We start from the raw sequence: 20,271 nt of genomic DNA on the forward strand, positions 1-20,271 counted from the left end.
TAAACAAAACAGATCAAGTTGACAAGGATCAAATACCAGCATAAACAATCTGCAATTGGTATATGTGGGCGACACAATGAGCACAATTGAGATCTCAGACATCCAAGGAAGGATTAGCAGCACAAACTCTCAAGCCTGGCAAAGGCGAAAGCTCTTAGGCGGCTACTGCGAATGTTTTGAGAAACAAGCCTTTGGAGTTGTCATCATTGACATTGAGACACAAAATTTAGACAAACAATAGTAACACCTAAATCAAAATAAAATATACCATAAAGATACATTCTAATTACATTAAGAATTTTGAAGGCCAATCAAGAGGTATGCAAATATAATAAGCTGGTTTTCCAGACTAGAACACAATAGCTATCAGCATGTAACATTAGGTATATGTTCACACAGCCAATAAATTCTGAGGAGCATTCAACTTAAAAAAGCTGGCTTTAGAGACTAGAACACAATAGCTGTCAAGATGTTACACTGGGTATATGTTCACATAGCCAACTAAGTTAAGAAAGCATTCAACTTTAAGAGATAAAACAACAAAAAATTTCTCATACAGAGTAACTCAAGTCTCAGACATCCAAGGAAGGATTAGCAGCACAAGCTCTCAAGCCTGGCGAAGGCGAAAGCTCTTAGGCGGCTACTGCGAATGTTTTGAGAAACTAGCCTTTGGATTTAGCATCATTGACCCTTTGCTAACAGTTTTATAAGCTCGATAAACATCAATGCAGGCACTTACAAGGAGTATCAGTTACATTTGGCCCCAACATAAACAGGAAAAAAAAAAAGAAGAGTGTGTCATTCTTAGACAATTCATGTCAGACATGCAAACTGCAAATGATTTGAGAAACAAGCCTTCCGAGTTGGGATCAGTGGGAACAGTTCAGGATTATAAGTAGCATTTTAAAAGGCTAGTAGGGCCTACACTGTCTACAAGTTAGTCTTCTCTTGAGGCTCAAGGCTAACTTGATTCAACCTTTTATAAAATAAAGACTTAATCAACTTCCAATTAAGCTTTTGAGTGGAAGGGAAAAAGAGTTTGAGAACAAAGAATAGGAGAATTATTGATTATCTTAGTATCTAATATATAATCATTATTTTATTTTTAAGAGGCAATAAAAAATTTCAGTTAGTGAACAAAGAAATATCAATATCTATGGAGGGGGAGGAAAATATAGCAATTGCATATGATTATATTTCTCAAAAGGATCCCATTTGTGATAACACTAATGTTTAAAAATATTTGATGATATGAGAGAACGAGCTTAATTTTATAAGAGAGAAAAAGGAACTAAATTATAAGCTACAAACCATGACAAAAAATTAATTTCATTCCTCTAATGTTTGTGTTCTTTATTATTCAATTTTCTTGTGTGTGCACGTGTTTTTCTAATCTTTTGATATTGACTTGTTTAAGTTGAGGCTTAAACACATTGTTCTACCTCCAGGCTTAAAAAGCCTCAAGACCCTTTAGCTTCTTAAAAGCTTGGTTGTGACTAAGTGATTAATTCAGCAAAAAATAATACTATATGATCACCTAGAATAAACAAGATAGTAACAAGGATAATAGTCATAGACATAACGAATAATTTAATTGAATTGAAAGTTCTAAAAATTCCATCCTAAACAAAACAGATCAAGTTGACAAGGATCAAATACCAGCATAAACAATCTGCAATTGGTATATGTGGGCGACACAATGAGCACAATTGAGATCTCAGACATCCAAGGAAGGATTAGCAGCACAAACTCTCAAGCCTGGCAAGGGCGAAAGCTCTTAGGCGGCTACTGCGAATGTTTTGAGAAACAAGCCTTTGGAGTTGTCATCATTGACATTGAGACACAAAATTTTAGACAAACAATAGTAACACCTAAATCAAAATAAAATATACCATAAAGATACATTCTAATTACATTAAGAATTTTGAAGGCCAATCAAGAGGTATGCAAATATAATAAGCTGGTTTTCCAGACTAGAACACAATAGCTATCAGCATGAACATTAGGTATATGTTCACACAGCCAATAAATTCTGAGGAGCATTCAACTTAAAAATGCTGGCTTTAGAGACTAGAACACAATAGCTGTCAAGATCTTACACTGGGTATATGTTTTACATGGCCAACTAAGTTAAGAAAGCATTCAACTTCAAGAGATAAACAACAAAAAATTTCTCATACAGAGTAATTTAAGTCTCAGACATCCAAGGAAGGATTAGCAGCACAAGCTCTCAAGCCTGGCGAAGGCGAAAGCTCTTAGGCGGCTACTGCGAATGTTTTGAGAAACAAGCCTTCGGATTTGGCATCATCGACCCTTATCTAACAGTTTCATAAACTCGACAAACATCACTGCAGGAATTTACAGCCACTATAAACACACACCAGAGTACACAGAGTACACTCATACATCAGCGTGTTAAAACGATAATTGGGCTAATTGGGCTCAAAGTATCACTGTGTTTGAGGATGTTCCATCCGCAAATGATCAGCAAAATACAAAATAGATTGCTGACAAAGTGAAATAGATGGATAAGATTACATATCAGGGACTTGTTCATCCCTGAAGCACTCTAAACTGAGCTAAAGGGGTAGACGTGAAAGTCCCAACTAGTCCCACAGCTGTTTTGATGTCCCCCAATAACAGTTAATAACAAATTTGATGTGAAGGGCAATCACTTTACTAAAACGGCTAATGGAAAGCCGGTATGAACACCATCAACTTCAAGATTATCATCAAAGGATCACCCAAAACAAATCATATACACACGAACATCAATCAAATAGAGGCAAACTTGCAAAAGAAGATCCATAAATGGAAAAAGAGAACCGATATTTGAGATTGTATGCAACGACAACTTATAAAACTAGCATTACAGTTTTGAAATCTCATGGAAAGATTTAAATCAATTTCAAAAGAAAATTGCCAATGAAAAAGAAAATTCAGTCTCAGACATCCAAGGAAGGATTGAAGCAGCAGTAGCTCTCAAGCCCGGCGAAGGCGAAAGCTCTTAGGCGGCCACTGCGAATGTTTTGAGAAACAGGCCTTAGAGTTATCCTCATCGACGTTTCAACAAAAATAATAAAAAAGTAAAAACAACATAAATCGATCAAAACCAAACCATAAACCCATCAAAATCGATTGCACTATAAATAAAAAAATAAAGACCCGAAGACAAGAAATCAGTTTTTTAATTCAAAAAAAAAAGAACAAAATAGGAATAGCAATTATCATATAATGCATCAAAACAGATGAACGACGACAGCACTGTGGAGATCAAAATCTGAATCACACCGATTTTACAGATTTTTTAAAGATTAAAAACTGCCTTTCGGATCGAACAAAAAGGAAGAAAAGTCTAGAAAATAAACAGAATTCAAGTCCTTACGGAATCAATCAAAACCATGCGCAAACACACAGAAAGCCGTCGCATTATAAGAGCGTAAAATCAGAAACCGCATCTACTGAATCTGACTGAAGATGAAATCAGGCGCCAGCGGGGGGAATGAGAGTCATCCAGAGATTAGCGACAACCGCCGGCGATGGAGATGATGAGAACGAAGGGAGAGGACGAATATATAGAGAGAGAAGATGGAGAGGAATTTAGGGTTGAGAAGGTTCGCGTTAGGGTTTTCGTCGGATCAACGGTCGAGATCTGTTTATATGAACGAACGTTCTAGATTAGAGGCCAAACCTAGTAGTCTCTGAGCTGAGTCAGCTGACCACCACAGAAGTCGGTTGGGTTGGATGGGCCCATGTTAAACCAGCCCAGTCAACTTGGCCCAAACTAAAGTGCTCTGCGACCTGTTTGGCGGACGGTTTGTTGGCTTAAAGCGTATTATTTTTAGAGCTCCATTTGGATTACAAGGGCTAGTTTGGATTGGCTGCCAACTTGCCAAGCCCCCACAAAACTCCTTTTTTTTTTTCTTTTCTTTTAAGACTCAATAAAGAGTTATTGTAATACACTAATATAATGTACAAAATAGTTTAATATCAAAGCCAAATATATATTTTAAAATATAATTCAAAAAATAGTTTAATATGGAAGTCAAAACATCCAATTTTTTTTTTGTTTTTAAAACAAAAAAATGTTTTGAAATTTTTTTTTTAGAAAATTGTTTCCATAAAAAGAGCTAAACAATATTCTATCATCTGATAATGGTAAATTGATGTTCTTCGATATTTTCAATAGTTGTTTATACAATAAGATTAACATTTCTTGGACCTTAAACAGGAATTAATATTAAACTAATCAAGTCAAATTATACTTATTTATATAAGTATATGAACAATAAAATATTCATGAAAAAATACCTATAAAATATAGATTAAAAGTGCGTTTGATAGTATTTTTACTTAAAATGTTTTTAATTAAAGTGTTTTTTAAATGTTTTTACAATAATCACTTATTAAGAGTTAGTTTAATAATTGTTTTATAATGATTTTATGAAGCGTTTTTAAAATTTTTAATACTTAAAATTTGTTATTATTCAAACATTAAAAATGTTATAAACATTTCATAAAATTACTGTTAAACACACATTAATATTGATAATAAGAAACACTTTTAATTTTTTTAATACTTAAAAATTAAGCGTTTTTTTAAATCATTATCGAATACGATGTTTGTCCATAATGATTTTTTAACATAATAAGTGATTTTTTAGAATTGTAAAAATGATTTTCAAATTTTTTTCAAACAACCTTTTTTTTTCAAAAACGTTTTTAAGGCTAAAAACAGCTCCCTTAAATAATTGTCTATTTAGGAATAAAAAAATTACGGTGAATTGATGACAAACAACAATGTAATGTAGTGTAATATTTCACTTTATACTTTATAATCATATTGAAATTTAGTGCATTGAGTCTTTAACTTTTCTCTTTACCTTTTTATAAAAAATAAAGTTCCCAATATCTTTATTAACGATTTATAGGGTTTTATTTTTTTCCTAATATTTTAAATGAGATAATGACTATAGGTTAATGGTCATTTAAAATGTGAATATTTTTTCTTTTATTTGAACCGCAATATTTGTTGATGAGGAATACCTTATTTTAAGAAAAATACTAATATTTTCATAAATGTTACTTGTTTAAAAGAGCTATTGAAATTGAAAATTTAACCTTCCATCATTATTTTTTGTTTTATTCCGACATAAATGTTATTATAAAAGCAACTTAAAAAAATTACATATAAATACTTAAAATAATAAATAGCATTTATGTAAAAAAAAATGAGTTACTTTTTAAAAAAAATAAAACATGTGATAATCATTAGATTCTCAATTTTGTTAATTATTTAATATATTTTAACCAATTAATTCTAAAAATTTGTGAATCATGTTCACATACCCAATCGATCATTGTAGATTGCTTTTAAACACAATTTTTCTATTTTTTTTAAACCTTTTTATTTCATAATAATTCACTTTAATGTTTATCATACTTTGTCCAAAATTCAAAACATACTTACCTAACTTAAAACTCTAAAATATTTTATTCGTATCTCACTTTTCTTACAAGTTATTGAAAGTTAAGTAGTCTCTATTAGATGATTTTTTTAAAACCATTTTAATAAACCAATAGTCGTGGAAGTCAATAAAAATCACTTATTATATAAGTTAAAAATTGATTTATACAAAAAGTCATGTATTGATGTTTAATAAAAACACTATAATATTAGCATTGTTAAATTTAAATTAAAAAATAATTAACCATCTCAAGTAAATCTTAAACAACTTAAAAAAACTAAATTCCAACAAATCTTTAAATAAAATTTTTAAATTATGATTGACTTAAAAAAATAATTTCAAAAAATAGTTATATACAATAATTTGACAAAAGGAAAATATGTAGGAGATGTTAATAAATAAAATATTTCAGAATTAAAAGTTACTTTAGTTTACAGTCAGATGAATGAACAACTGGGAGTTCATATAAGAGTTGGTTTGATTGCCCTGATTATGATAAAATATTTTCGAGATGTTAATGAACAAGATGTACTTATTGGCAAACAAGATGTGAATAATTTGCCTTGTTTGACAGAATTGCTTCCTCTGTGGGTTATCAACCTACCCTTAATATCAAAATCGGTTATTTACAAGAAAAAATTACTTCAACCAATGAGGGTTCATAACTTCTATTCAAGCAGTTAATGTACCGACGATTTGACCACCTCATAAACGACCATTTCATATATAAAATTATTTTAAAATCCTAATATTTAATAAAATAATAAAAAATAAATAAATAGATAGAGAAAAGGAAACCAAGAGGAGCCAGCCAGTTCACTTTTACAATAGACCCCATTTAATAAGCGACCGCCCAATGAGTCTCACAATCAGCTGCCTCACGTTTTTTGTTCTCCAAATTGCCCTTGTGGAGTAAGGGGAAACATTCACATCAAGTGGGAATCAAGAGGGGTAGAATTGACAGTCCACACGACTTTAATAAATCAATCATTCAAGAACAGACCATAGAACCGTATGGATAGGTGTTCGTGCTCTTTATTATTATTGTTATTCTCCCTCTCTACACACAGAAAACTTTCCCCAAGACATTCCTATTACCTCATCACATCACATGTATGCCCTCATAATCTAGCTTCTACACTGCCCTCTCTTCCTATTTCCTAACATTCAAAGCAGCAAAAGAGAAAAAAGTTGAAAAAGGGGGCAGCAAATCCAACCAGCCCATCAATTTGTTTCAGTCAAAACAATATTTGAACCCCAAAGCGCCCCTTCCTCTGTTTTTTTGCACAGATTCCGATACTAGGAAATGAACACCCACAAGTTCCAAATCTTTGATTCTCTGCCTGCATAGCGGAGGTTCGTTGCAATGGCAAAAAGGGTGTACCAAGTTTGGAAGGGAAGCAATGTGAGTTTTCTTGTACTTGTTTTGCTTTTTGCTGGGCTGGAGTTTGATTTGATCATGCTAAAATTTGGTGGGTGTTTGCTGATTGAGTGGAATTTGAATCGGGGTTTGTTGTTTTCTGGTGATTTTCAGCGTTTGTGTTTGATGGGTTTTTGGAAATGGTGGGTTTTGTTGCAGTGAGTCTGTTGTTCAGGGAATATATGAATTGGGTTTTTGTGTTCGCGGGCGTGAGATTTGATTTTTGTCTGCTTTGGACATGGCTCAAGAACGGAACCTTTGTTGAGGTGTTGAATAGTGGAGTCAATGAGATTGGTGGAGGTGATTCATGGTCGCCTTTCCATTTCTCTAGGGCATCTGGTTTTTTGGTACAGTCTAGGAAAATGCTACTGAATTTGAACTATGAAGCAATTATGATCTGGGGTTCTCTCCAGAATTTCACAGTCGAGAGCTTCATTAGTGGAAGCTTGGATACCGGTGGCTTATTTCTTTGTGGGTTACTTATAGCAACCTCTATCACTCAATGGGCTCAGTGAGAGCTAACTTCAAGTAGTAATTTTGCCCAATTCCTCAATTTCAAGCTTTTCAGGTCTCCCCCTTCATTCACCGAAGTGCCACTTCTCAGTGTTCAAGTAGGGTAGCTTGGTCACTGCACCTTTGGTACCTCAAGGAACAATCAGATGCTTGGTTGGAGTGTTCTATCCAGCATTATTGTTTACTTTCACATATGGCCTTGAGGCAAAAACCTTAAATCCAGAGGCAATTGCAATGATTTCATTATTTACCTGTCTGGTCGGTTTAAGTTATATTTTTGTTTTTTACTCAATGTCCTGTAGAATGAGGACTTTATTTTTAATGTCCATGATAAAGATAACTTGATTCTATACAGTGGTTTGTTGGTGCTGTAAGCATTCTCCACATGTGAAACCTTTCAAGTGTCCTGTGGTATCATGTTGCTCGTTGACTTATAATTCAGAAGTGTAGATGGTGCTTTCTGAAATGAAAAGTTTTAGGATATGCGCAGGGAACAAAGATAAGGAATTTAGTCTTATTAAAAAAAAAAAACAAGGTAGAGAGGACTGAATTGCACAAATTGATGTTTGGAAGATACCCAATGGTTAAGCTGAAATAGGGTATGACAGGTTTCATATTGGAGATTAAGGATAAGTACTTTTGGGGTATAACCAATATAATTTAGACATTATATTTAACAGAGGTTTAGTGTCACTAGAAGTCACTTTGTAGTGTGTATTTCTTGTAAGGTTTCGTGGCCATGCTTAGGGGACCTGTCTGGTAGAAAGGTGGCTGATTTTGCAGTCACAAACCAGCTTTTTTATACTAAGATGAATGTGAACCAACGAACTAAAATTATATATATATTATCTCGTTATTCTACCTATCAAAAAAATATAAAATTATTTCGTTATCCTATTGCTACAATCATTGGGCTTTTGTTTTATTCCATATTTAGGCCTTGTAGGTGTTCCCTTCAATAGCCTCTAGTTTTTTTTTTTTTTTTGATAAGTTTCTATAGCCTCTAGTTACATGATACATCCAGGCACTCATGCTTTCTAAATCAGCTTGAGCCAATCAATGTTAGATGCTGTCTAGCACATGGAAGAAAACAAGCAAGAAAAGACTTGGAAGATTGAAGAATGCAAAAATATTGCACAAAAAAAGCTTCAAAGGGTTAGGATTTTTACAAAGCCCAAGAGTGCTCAACACCAACTATCTAAGAACACTTGATATTTTGGAGACTCCTTAGATCATTCCACACAAATATGTATTATATCCAACTCCACAAAACTCTCTTACTCCTAGTCTATACATTACTTCTTAGTACTCCATATTGTTGTACACATTACTTTGGTGGATCTACATTGTTAGTGTATTAGTTTAGTTTGCAATTTTGCTCCAAAGGTCACTAGTTCAAAAGTACTTCACTATCACTGAGTTTAATATCATGACATGTATGAGTTGGAGATACAAAAATTGAAGCTCATGTAAGTATATTTCGAGTTTGAAATTAATACAGAATAATGATTTTATAAAATACATGATTTAGTCGTAATCAAGGGTTGTAGGCAAGCATTGGACTCTTGAAAGCAACTAAGATTAATCAATTGGACAAAAGCAAAATGAGGGAGAACATGTGTTCAACGTTTGAATGTCCAAAAATCGGACGTTCAAGTGCCCTAGGGCACTCAAGCACCACCTTGGAAGGTGTTCAAGTACTTGCATATTTATTATTTTCCTAAATAATAATAATAATAAAAATTATTATTTTCCTAAAACTTGTTTTCCTAGTTTTATTTATTTATTTTTGGATAGGCAACAAGAAGATATATATACATACATATATATATATATATATATATATATATATATATATATATATAAATGAAAGATAAAAAAAGGATGCCTTTACCAAGGGTGCAACAAGGTACATGCAAAGAGTATACGAGTTCTCCTAGTTTGATACGACCATAAACCTAGGGTTTTGGTATAAAATCTTTGAAAAAATTAATTTTATGTGTGCAAAAAGGAAAGCCCTGAAAATCTAGAGATTGGAATTATTTTGCCCTAGTTCCAAAAACTCTCAAAATTAGGGTTTATGAATCTTGAAAGCTCTTTTAGTAAGGAAAGATAGAGTTCAAGGATTCACATCACTAAGTCTCAATATTGTTTTAAGGTGATCTACTAAGGAACACGAGAAAGCACTGTGTCGTGAATATGAAGAAGATATGTTGGTGCTGGCTGGTATAAGACTCATGGGGTATTAACTTTTGTGTCAAGTAAAATTGTGTATGCTTCTTTGATATTTAATTGATTGTTGCTACTGTCATTTTTCTTTTTTATAGATAAAGAAAAAGATATATTAAAACGAGGTGCCAAAAGTGCAACTCAAGGCATATAGGACTTATACACCCACCGCCAAAAAGGCTCATAAAAGAGAAAAATCTACAAAATAGGGGGGACTACAACAACCTCAACAAGAGCCCAACCAATCAAAGAAACTAACAAGAGTCTGAGGACCATCATCGATAAACAACTTAGTCTTCAACCAAAGAAAGCAAACAAAAGAGCTTTTTAGCCTTTGAATAAAAAACACATCAATATCGAAGACAATTCTTTTCCTTACCTTCCAAACCGTCCAAAAGATGCACAAGGGAGGGGTCTGCTTTCCAAACTTTCTTGTGTTTTTTGCACACAAATCAACCATGCCAACCTAGTAGTGTCTCTTTAATCGACAAGAGAAGCACCCAAGACACCTCAAGGAGTAACTCCCATTAAACCTTTGTCTTTACACATTGAATAAGGAGGGGGGAAGAGGCTCTTGAGCGAAAACCCTAATATGGACTCTTCATCCAATTGACAAAGATAACATTTATTTGCTAAATACCACCCTTTTCTCTGAATTTGACCCAAGGTTAAAGCTTTTTCCCACATTGCCTACCAAGCAAAAAGGCTAACTTTAGGCTGCCCGTGAGTTCCAAATACTTCTCATTGGAAAAGAAACGAAACTACCTAGCTCCAAGGCATTGTAAAGAGATTTAACTGTAAACTTGTCGTTCTTTGTCTTTGTCTAAAACACCCTATCTTCCTCATCCCTACACACTCTCTTCCCATGCAAACAGTCAGAAATCTCTCCACACAATCCACCTCATAATCCTTGAAAGGTCTAGAGAAGAAAGGGTTTCACCCCATGTGTCCTTGGAGTCAGCTAAAGCAAACAAAAAAGAGAAGGAAACACTAAAAGGTGTGTTCCCACACCACTTATCATTCCAAAATTTCACCCTTCATCCATTACCCACTAAGAAAGAGATCCTATTACTCACAAGATCCTAATCTTTCTTTATTGCTTTCCATAACCCAACACCATACTCCTCCCTCACTTCCTGAGAATACCACCCCTTTTTTCTTTCCCATACTTTCCACTAATAACTTGATTCCAAGGGGCCCCTCTCTTATTTGCAAAATGGCAACTCCATTTGCAAAGGAGAGCCTTATTAAGAGTTGAGAGATGCTTAATGTCCAATCCCCCTTTCCTTTTGTCCAAGTAAACAATTGCCCATCTTACTAGATGTTACTATTGTCAATAGACTTGTGGTTTTTGCCCACCTTGTTGGACAGTTTTTTGTTTCAGCTGTAAGGGGGTGAGTATCTCTTTCCTGTACATCTTTGGGTCGCTATTTTAGCGCCTCATTGTAATTCAACACTAGTCAAAAAAAAAAAAAAAGACTTAAGGTTTTTGCATTTGTAGCAGTTGAGACACACTTTGTAGGCAATTTTCCATTTATATTCGGTGTTTGTTGTGTGGGTTGAAAAAGTTATTAATTTATTGGGCTAATAAAAAAGGAAAAATTGATTTGATTTAGTAAGTTATAATTAGACCTAAAAGATTATAATTTGATATATCATTTTTGAGCATAATTTTGTGGACTACCTATTCACTCCCCTCTAGGTAGTTTTATGATCAAGAATATTAGTCACACACACGTTTCTGGCAGTTTTAGAATGTTCTGACTGTCTATACAAAGTTGCAGTAATTGCCCTGAGCAGATTTCTCAGCAGTTTGGGACAGTATCTAGAACCTTCCATTCCCCATTATCAATTTATGATAGTTGAAGGCACAATCAGGAAGAAGGAAGAAGCTATGATGGATAGTTGCTTTTGCATTTTTTTTGGTCATTTTTTTCCTCTGTTAAATGGAATTGAACTTGGAATTTCCTCAATCATCACTTAAGGTTAGAAAGTTGAGAACATATATTGTGTTGGAATGGGAACTGATTTTGATAAAGATATTTTCCTGAGTAAGAGATGGTTCATTTCACATCTCTTTTTTAATGACAGTTCGATTCCTAATGATATGAGAAAATGATGGTGGAGAAACTTAAATTAATTGATCTGTTGTTGGTTGAGCAATTGTTGGCTGTTCTGTATAGTTGAAAAAGGATATTGTCTGAGGGACAGGGTCAGTCATTGTTGAGAAATTGGTATGTTTTTTTTTTCTGGAGGGGTTGTTCCAGGCAACTGAATTTTAGATGTCTTCAAATTTTTATATGAAGTGGTATGCTGGTGGTTCTGAAGTACAAAAACCCATTTGTGGTGGTTGGACGAGGGAAGGATTTGTTTGGTTGTTGGACAGAGTACCTCCTGTTGTAATGAGAGTAATCTTTGTTTCTCTTCCTTCATAGAAATACAGGTTTCTAGTAGCCAAGCGTACGTATGGAGTAGGGAAGGAAGCAACACATTGTTTCTTTACTCTACAATTCTTTCATGCATACATTTGTTATTGGTTGATTTCTCCACTTGAGCTTGCTTGAATCATGGTTGGAACTGGATATTTGTTGAGTTAGTGATATTTTTTATTTGGGCATTGTTAAATTGGTTGTTTTCTACTAGTTTCAGCCTTTCACGAAGGTTTGATCTTCTTAGCGCTGTTTTTGAAACTGATGGGTTTTGTTGGACTGAGTGTATTCTTCAGTGAGTATTGGAGTTGGGTTCTAGTTGGTCTTTGTGTTACTTGCATGTATGAGTGACACATTTGACAGTTTGTTTTGGGTGTGGGAGTTTGATGGTTTTTATTTCAAGTGGAAGTGTTTTTCAAGAGACAAATAGCAAAGAGAGTGAGATTGATGGAGCTATTATGCACTGGGGTTGTTGCCACTTTTGAGGCTGTTTATGATTCTCTTAGGTGCTAATTGGTCTTCTTAATAGATAGCTAATGAGAAAGTCAATTGCAAATATATCTTTTGGTTCTTGCGTTTCATTGGTTGCAGAGGCTGTTTAGGTCAGTGTTACCTAGACATACTCTTTGTTGTACTCCAATTTATTACTTGGAGAACATCCAGATGGCTTTGGTTGAAATGTCCTTATCGAACATCCATTCTGGTCATCCTAATCTGGAAACTTCAACTGTTTGTTCACTTCTTTTTAAGAGAAAGATGATTAAAAAATATATATATATATCAATCATTCTCCTTGTGGATATCACCCATATAACATAGAAAATCAAATTCCAGATATTTGATATCTTTCTCCTTGAATAAGGTTCCAATAGTTGTCTATTCTGGATTTTTATTTGGTTGAAATGTTCCCATCTCTTTCAAGGGCTTTGTTGGAACTTAAAGGATATTGAGATATCAAATTGAACTTTGATTTTCTTATGAAACAACTAGGAGGTGAATAGTAGTTCTACATTTTTCTTTCACAAAGAATCTCTATGTCGCACAGTTGCAGTTTTTTGTGTCTTTGCGCTGTTTTTTTGGTAGTTGGGTCTCTTTGTATACAACATGTATATCTTTTTCCTCTAATACACTTTTATATTTACCTATCAAAAAACAAATCTCTGTGGCACGGTATTGATAATGAGCAGTAATGGGATATTAGAATCCCATCCAAGTTTTACAACAGGGAAACCCCATATGCCAGCATGAACAATCTCAAAGTGTCAATTGCACCTTCCATGGATGGAAAGAGGGACTCTAGACTGAACCAAGGCAGTTGGGAATCTTGGGATCATCTGCTCAACTTGATCGCGAAAAGAAGCCATTTTGATCCTGTTAAATAACATTCTTTGGAAGTGGAAACATATGTAGAGATATAGTGACAACTTTAGTAATGCTGAATTTCAAAGGTCAAAGCTGATGCAGAGCCCACAGCAAGTACCTCAACCAGGAATGATGTTATGAAGTAAAACAAATTACAGTGGAGCACTTAGGAGGAGAGTACTCAAGCTGCAACTTTAGCCTTTTGTTCCTTACAGTCTGTAAAAAGTATAGATGCGGATATCAGAAACTTATTAATGCTATAGGCCATTCTATCTTCCATGGCAGGTCAAAACTCTACAAGTAGAAAAGTCAATTTATGACAAACGGAAGAAGAATAACTATAGAAAAAGTGGATGGAAGATCATCCTGGCAACAATGTTCTGATGCCATTTTAGGATTAATCTGAATCAACAAAATGAGGGATGGGGGGAGATGGAAGAGAGTATTATCATAATACATTCCTATAACAGTCTGCAGAAGGGACTGTGATGCCTTTTGCTGCCATCCTTTGCACTCAAGAAATTTAAATCTGTTTTCAGTGATTGTTTGGTTTTATGTACTTGTGGCTTTTTGTCCTTGTAGGTCTAGATATGCTACTGCTGCTGGGTTGTATTCTTCTCTAAATCGTCAGTCTTGAAATTTAACCAATAGCCGATACTCACTTCCCTTTTGCTTATTAATATACTTATGGAAAATCCTTGCAGGAACCATTCCCATGTTAATCTGGCATACACTATTGTTGCAGTACCAAATAGATTAAGCTTTTAGGTTAACCAGTTGTCTAACAGGACATCAAAGCTCTGGTCCCTAGAGATCTTGAGTTTGTCTCTCTCTATTTATTCCTCAATTTGTTTGTTTTGTGATCCATCATTGCCTTTCCATGTTTGAGGAACCTGATAGGCAAGGTTTGCCTATTACATAATGACTCAAGTTTTTGGGTTAACTGGTGGTCTAACATCTTGAGTTTGTTGCACATGTGATTTCATCCTGATTGGTTCACTGATATGCACTCTTCACATTTTTGGAAAGTGCTATCCTCCAGTATCTATAAGAGGATGAGAAAGTTCCATCGGATCACTGCTCCTCAACCATTATAGTAATAGTTACTTCGATATCTCTACCAGGTTGTCTTTTTTCTCTAGTTTATTATTCTGGATTGTCTGTGTCAGAGTAGTTACTCTGACAGCTACTCAACCTTTTTCACTTTTACCTGGTTTATGAAAGAGCTGGTAAGGGAAGAGCTGAGATGTCTTCTTTAACAGGTTTTGAAGACAATTAATGCTTTGTTGCAGGCTCCATTCTTCATGAACTAAATTTTTTATCCTTTTTTGCGCTTAAGAACAAATTATTTCCTTTGCATATGTTAACTCTTTCACACTGGTTTGTGCTTTTCATTTTCATAATATCTCAAACAATGTTATACACCTAAAAGACATTCCAAGGACTGGATTTAACCAGTATCTTATCCCCCCAAAACATTAATGTATTCAATTTCACTAGTAAGAGAATTCCCTGTTACTGATATTCTTGGTTCTGATTTCTTTATCAAACTTTTCAGCCTACAGATTCATCAATATTAGGGATATCTATGACATTGTTATAGAATTTGATGTACATTGTCCAATGTTAGCAGAATGTAGAGTCTATGGCTTTTGCAAGCTATATCTGTGATACCTGTCTATCATATAAATTTCACTGATCAAAAATAGGTTGATGACCTCTTTGCTGCAAGCTTTATTGTTTGTCAATGTTAATTTTCTACCTCATGAACATTTTCCTGAAGTTATTCTATTTTTCATTTCTTTGGTGCAGAAATTTTTATTCGGGGGGAGGCTGATATTTGGACCTGACGCTAAGTCACTTGTTGTGACATTGTTGCTTATCCTTGTTCCTGTTGTTCTCTTTTGTACACTTGTTGCTAGTAACCTCCTCGATGAAATTCCAGATGGGGGATCTGCAATTTTGGTGGTAGCAATTGTCTTCACGATTTATGTCAGTTCTTGAAACCCTCTCCACTCAGTTCTTGTTTCTTTGTTGAAGTTTGTTAATATCTGGGATTGTTTTTCTTTTCTTTTTGAGCAAGTAGCTGTTGCAAAATCCCTCTAGGCCACCCAAAAACAGGGAAAGAAAAAGTTATACAAGAACTGTATTACCCATCCGCTTTGTTCTTCCAATAGTGTATACATTATTTTAATCAATGTTGTATTCTGCCAACCTGATTTTGCTTTTTCCAAAATTAGCCCCTGAGAATCGAATCTCTTGATAGCCAGAGATTCTATGTGTGCATGATATGCTTGTTTGTTTTGATTGATATTTTGATTGCCTTTTTCCCAACCGGTTTTCTAGCTACCTGTCAAATTTAATTCCATAGTTGGTCATGATAGGTATTGGTGCTTCTTCTTTGTACTTCAGCCCGTGACCCTGGCATTATACCTCGAAATTCTCATCCACCAGAGGAAGAGTTCTGTTATGAATCTTCAGCTTCAGCTGAGGCTGGTGGAAGACAAACACCAAGCCTACAATTCCCTCGTACAAAAGAAGTCATCGTTAATGGTTATCCTGTGAGGGTGAAGTATTGTGAGACATGCATGTTATATCGTCCTCCTCGTTGCTCACATTGCTCCATATGTAATAATTGTGTGGAGCGATTTGATCACCATTGCCCTTGGGTGGGCCAATGCATTGGAATGGTATGCTTTCTTGGATGCTTGCAACTCTCCTTACTTCTTTTAGCACATTTGGCTTCCTTTTTTTTTTTTTTCTCTTTTTCTGTTTTGGAAAATCTAAGTTTTGTGGTGTTTTTATTGATTCAGCTGAAAATTTGAACAAAACACACATGTAATTTTGCAACATTGAGAAAGATCAGTAATCATAACAGTCAAGAAGTTTTTATTTTTTTTAGTATAAGAAACAAAAATTTCATTGCATTGAAATATTCAGTTCAAAGAAGGATGAGAAATCATTTCAAGAAGTACATAATCCTCTTTATACAAAGAAGGATAAAAGGGTGGGTAAGTGTATGATAGTGCAAAAGATTAGATCTAACTACAATTCACATAGGTATAAAATTTCCTACAAAAGAAATCATGTCTAGCTCCATGTTTTGCTAACGCCATCTACCTAAGCGGGGAGTCCAAGAGAAGGAACATCCAAACTTCGAAGAAACATCAATAATCTGGCTCAACCACACATCAAACTTCCATGATCTTCTTTCTTTCTTAGTCATTCATGATGTGACACTGGCAGAATCGCCTTCTACTAGAAGATTAGAGAAATCCAAAGCTTTGGCTTGTACCAGCCCTTCTAAAAGAGCTACAATTTCTGCCTCGATGGTGTAGGTTTAAAGAATGCTCTTAACACTCTGCCACAATGATCTCTAATCAACCTCCAATCTCTAACTACCCCAGGTTGCCTAAAGAACATCCGTCAAAATTTAGCTTAACAAAGCCCACTAGAGGTGGTATCCATTCACTAGGTATCTCGTTACTCCATCTTGTGGTTCTGCAAATTAAGTTCCAATCAAGCAGAATGATGCTCAAAGGAATGTGTGCAAAATCGTCATTGGTAGCCCATAGTGGAGAAGAGAAATAAGTTCATTTCTGCGATAGTTTGCAGAACTGAACTTATTTCTGCAAAAGTTTCGATGTTTGGTTGTGAGTTTTGAAATTAGGATAAGTTCGGTTCTGGGAAAAAAATTTCCTCAAATTTTGCAAAATATGAACCATATTTCTAGTTTATGTCTGTTGATCCCCTTTCATTTTGGATTGTTTATATATTGCCCTATATTAAGCCTGATCATTTCAGTGGTTAACTGTTGAGTTGCATATAAGGATAATTCAGTAAGGATGGTTCGGCCAATTTGGCTGTTGTTTCTGCTGTCTTATTTGAATTTTGCAGTGCTTTCATGAAAAATTAAGTTCTTGTATTTATGTGCAGCGCAACTACCGCTACTTCTTTCTGTTTGTTTCTTCTTCAACTCTTCTCTGCATCTTCGTCTTTGCAATGTCGGCTCTGCACATAAAATTTCTTTTTGATGATAAAGGAACCGTATGGAAGGCAATGAGGGAATCACCCATTTCAGTCGTGCTCATGGCCTACTGCTTCATTTCTCTGTGGTTTGTTGGGGGTCTCACTGGTTTCCATTTATACCTTATCGGCACAAACCAGGTCAGTTTCTCTCTTTCGTTTGGGCAAGATTTATATTCAGAGGAGTAGTTTTAGTTTTAATAAACTGGCAGAACCCGTGTCATGGGACCAAAATTTCAAGCCGATTTGTTCCTTCAATTCTAACCATTTTTATACAAGACAAACATGGCTCAAATACAAGAAAACATCTGGTTTCCTCTTGTATCTCTATTTTCTTTTTATTCTTTTTTCCTTCTGATCTTACATGTTTTTGTTTTTGTTTTTTTTTTTGGGGTGTGTGCCATTGGATTCTTAAAGCATGTTTGTATTGTTTCATGAGAATTGCTGTTAAAATTCAAGAATGGGCGTTTCTGATTGTTGTTTGATGGCATGGCTCCATAGCAATTTTTTTAAGATTTTGCTTTGAAGTTCTTTGGGGGAGGGGGGGAGGATGGTCAAAAAAATTTCCACTAGCACAGTTACTTAGGCTATATTTGGTTCTTAAGAATTTGAGGAAGGAAAAGTGCAAGGGTAAAAAAATAGAAGGAAAAAAAAAAGTACAGTAAAATAAAGAATAGATTTAAAATTGATAAGTTACTTTTACATGTTTGTTCAACTTTATTTCACTTATTTTTATTCTTCTTAAAAATGCTTAAGTTTTTAACTAATTTTAATTATATTTAATTTTATTTATTGTAAACTAGATATGAAAAAATATATTTTTATTAGCATTTTTTTTTCTTTTCTCACTTTTCGAAAACCAAAATAGCCTTAAGAGTCATACCTACCATTACATTCTTGCATTTACTTAATTTTTTTTTCTAATTTCTTGATAATTACAGACCACCTATGAGAATTTCCGCTACAGAGCAGACAACAGGATCAACGCCTATGACCTTGGTTGCCTGAAAAATTTTCTTGAAGTTTTCTGCACTAAAATCAAGCCTTCAAGGAATGATTTCCATGCATATGTACGAGAAGAGCCATCAAGGCCGCCTCCTCGCATGGTTCCCACTTTAGAAGAAGAAGCAGACGACTCTGGCGGGGACCGGCGAGCAAAAGTAGAAGATGATCTAGAGATTGGCGATGACCTCCTGAAGATCTCCCAACGCCGCAACTTTGAAGTTGAGGAAATACGCAGCAGAGGCAGTGAAAGCCTGCCCAGAGACTCTTCTGAGGCTGAGCTTGGCTTAGGCTCAGATCCACAACAACCTGCTGGCATTCGATCGGAGACCCGCCACTCAAGTTGGGGCAGACGAAGCGGGAACTTGGAGATCTCCCCAGATATTCTCGCAATGAATTCCACAGTCACTGAGAACAGAAACCACAACACCAGGAAGGAAGAACACCAGTAAGGAGTTTTTCCAATTGATTTTTCCTTTCTTTTCACTTGGGCAGTTACAGTTGTTGGAACTCCTCCTTCAGTTGTAGATCTTTGAGCTACCCCATTTTCGGGTTTCATCAAAGAAGACAGTAGAGGATGTGTATGCAGAATTGCTGGAGGAGATTGAGGTAGTCCCACTGTGATGATGATATCTTGTAATAGTATGATGATACTGATGGTTTGTGAAGTTTTTCTGCTAAGCTGGTTTGATTCTTTTGGTGTAAATTACAGCATCAAAGTTGTAACATTTTTGTATCTTTTTGTAAACTCTCTCTTCAAGTTGTTGGATTTGCTTGGATTAGTTCTCATCAACATTAAATACCAAAAATTCTGTCATTTTCTCAGGAAAATGTTGCAGGAAATTGTTGTAGTGCCAGGGAGGAGTATGTTATCGGATGTTGATTACTTAAGGGTTCATTTGGGAAGTTTTCAAAAATACTTCATTATATCCATTTTTTTTAATTATTTTCAAGAATTAAATTCCGTTTGGGAATTTGTTTTAAAAATGTTTTCATATTTTCAATTCTTCCTCAAAGCAATTTATAAACAAGTGTTTTTTTTCGAAATAAATTTTTTAAAAATTGTTTTTTTTTTCTATATCCTAGTGAGATTTTTAAGGAGGAAATTTGTTTTAAAAACAATTCCAATCAAGTCTTAAAATTCTCTAACTTCTTATAAACATTCATCGTAATTCTCTTGCCAACTTTTATTTAATATTAATAAAAATAAATACGAGTGGATTAAATAGTCTTAAAAGCTCAGTTTTCAAGTCTCATTAATTTCATAAATATGAATTTTTTTGAGAAAAATAGGGATGGAATTAAAAGACTTCTATAAATTTAGTTTTTATGTAAGAATTTGAAATTTTATAAAATTTTAAATAATTTTTATTATTCTAAATCTATTTTCTAACAAAAAGGTATTTAAGAAAAGCAATCCGTTATATTTTCTAAATTTTGTTTTTAAAAACTGTTTATAGTATATAACTTTAAAATAAGTTTTAGAAAATAATAATATGCCTAAATAAGTCTATATTTTTATTTTATTTTTAAAAATCAACGAAAATAATTTTTATTTCATTTTATTTTTAAAAATTGTTTATAGAAAACAACCAAATAATGTTAAATTTTTTTTAAAATAGTTCATGTTTTTTAAAATGGAAAATTGTTTTTAAATCAAGCAGACTCGAATATTTTGGAAGAAACTCTAAATTAGAAAATTTAAATATAATTAAATTATTTAAAATTTTGTATGTAAAGAAAAAAAAAAGCTTATTTTTTATTTATTTTGAATAAAGACGTTTACATTTTTTGTATACTTTACTTGTATCTCACTCTTCCT

The 20,271-nt window shown here is 34.1% G+C and overlaps 1 protein-coding gene, 1 long non-coding RNA gene and 6 other non-coding genes across 8 annotated transcripts; 1 reads left to right on the forward strand and 7 right to left on the reverse strand.

Moving 5' to 3' along the window:
- Positions 1 to 90: 90 nt before the first annotated feature.
- LOC132254120 (small nucleolar RNA SNORD14) lies at positions 91 to 212 on the reverse strand. Its single transcript, XR_009466289.1, has one exon. It is a non-coding gene; the product is annotated as a small nucleolar RNA SNORD14 (small nucleolar RNA).
- An 86-nt stretch (positions 213 to 298) lies between these two features.
- LOC132254108 (uncharacterized) lies at positions 299 to 3,709 on the reverse strand. The gene is made up of 2 exons (XR_009466264.1): positions 3,386 to 3,709; positions 299 to 1,871 (listed from the first exon to the last, which is right to left on the reverse strand). It is a non-coding gene; the product is annotated as an uncharacterized LOC132254108 (long non-coding RNA).
- Positions 569 to 690, reverse strand: LOC132254145 (small nucleolar RNA SNORD14). Its single transcript, XR_009466314.1, has one exon. It is a non-coding gene; the product is annotated as a small nucleolar RNA SNORD14 (small nucleolar RNA).
- On the reverse strand, positions 1,714 to 1,835 carry LOC132254119 (small nucleolar RNA SNORD14). Its single transcript, XR_009466288.1, has one exon. It is a non-coding gene; the product is annotated as a small nucleolar RNA SNORD14 (small nucleolar RNA).
- Positions 2,192 to 2,313, reverse strand: LOC132254117 (small nucleolar RNA SNORD14). The gene has a single exon (XR_009466286.1). It is a non-coding gene; the product is annotated as a small nucleolar RNA SNORD14 (small nucleolar RNA).
- On the reverse strand, positions 2,464 to 2,568 carry LOC132254138 (small nucleolar RNA snoR99). The gene has a single exon (XR_009466307.1). It is a non-coding gene; the product is annotated as a small nucleolar RNA snoR99 (small nucleolar RNA).
- LOC132254121 (small nucleolar RNA SNORD14) lies at positions 2,942 to 3,064 on the reverse strand. The gene has a single exon (XR_009466290.1). It is a non-coding gene; the product is annotated as a small nucleolar RNA SNORD14 (small nucleolar RNA).
- A 2,763-nt stretch (positions 3,710 to 6,472) lies between the features above and the next one.
- Positions 6,473 to 19,306, forward strand: LOC100250891 (protein S-acyltransferase 8). Its single transcript, XM_002278250.4, has 5 exons — positions 6,473 to 6,873; positions 15,234 to 15,413; positions 15,806 to 16,111; positions 17,358 to 17,588; positions 18,389 to 19,306. The coding sequence occupies exons 1-5, from the start codon at positions 6,835 to 6,837 to the stop codon at positions 18,899 to 18,901; spliced, it is 1,269 nt and encodes a 422-aa protein (XP_002278286.1). The 5' UTR covers positions 6,473 to 6,834; the 3' UTR covers positions 18,902 to 19,306.
- Positions 19,307 to 20,271: the final 965 nt, after the last annotated feature.

The sequence above is a fragment of the Vitis vinifera genome, chromosome 7 (assembly GCF_030704535.1).
Source record: "Vitis vinifera cultivar Pinot Noir 40024 chromosome 7, ASM3070453v1".
Classification (NCBI taxonomy): Eukaryota; Viridiplantae; Streptophyta; class Magnoliopsida; order Vitales; family Vitaceae; genus Vitis; species Vitis vinifera.

Excerpts from the sequence above, each read along its gene's own strand:
- LOC100250891 (XM_002278250.4), top strand. The coding sequence starts at position 6,835 with ATGGCAAAAAGGGTGTACCAAGTTTGGAAGGGAAGCAAT. Across the intron at positions 15,414-15,805 it reads CAATTGTCTTCACGATTTAT|GTATTGGTGCTTCTTCTTTG; the intron begins GTCAGTTCTTGA and ends TGGTCATGATAG. Across the intron at positions 16,112-17,357 it reads TGGGCCAATGCATTGGAATG|CGCAACTACCGCTACTTCTT; the intron begins GTATGCTTTCTT and ends ATTTATGTGCAG.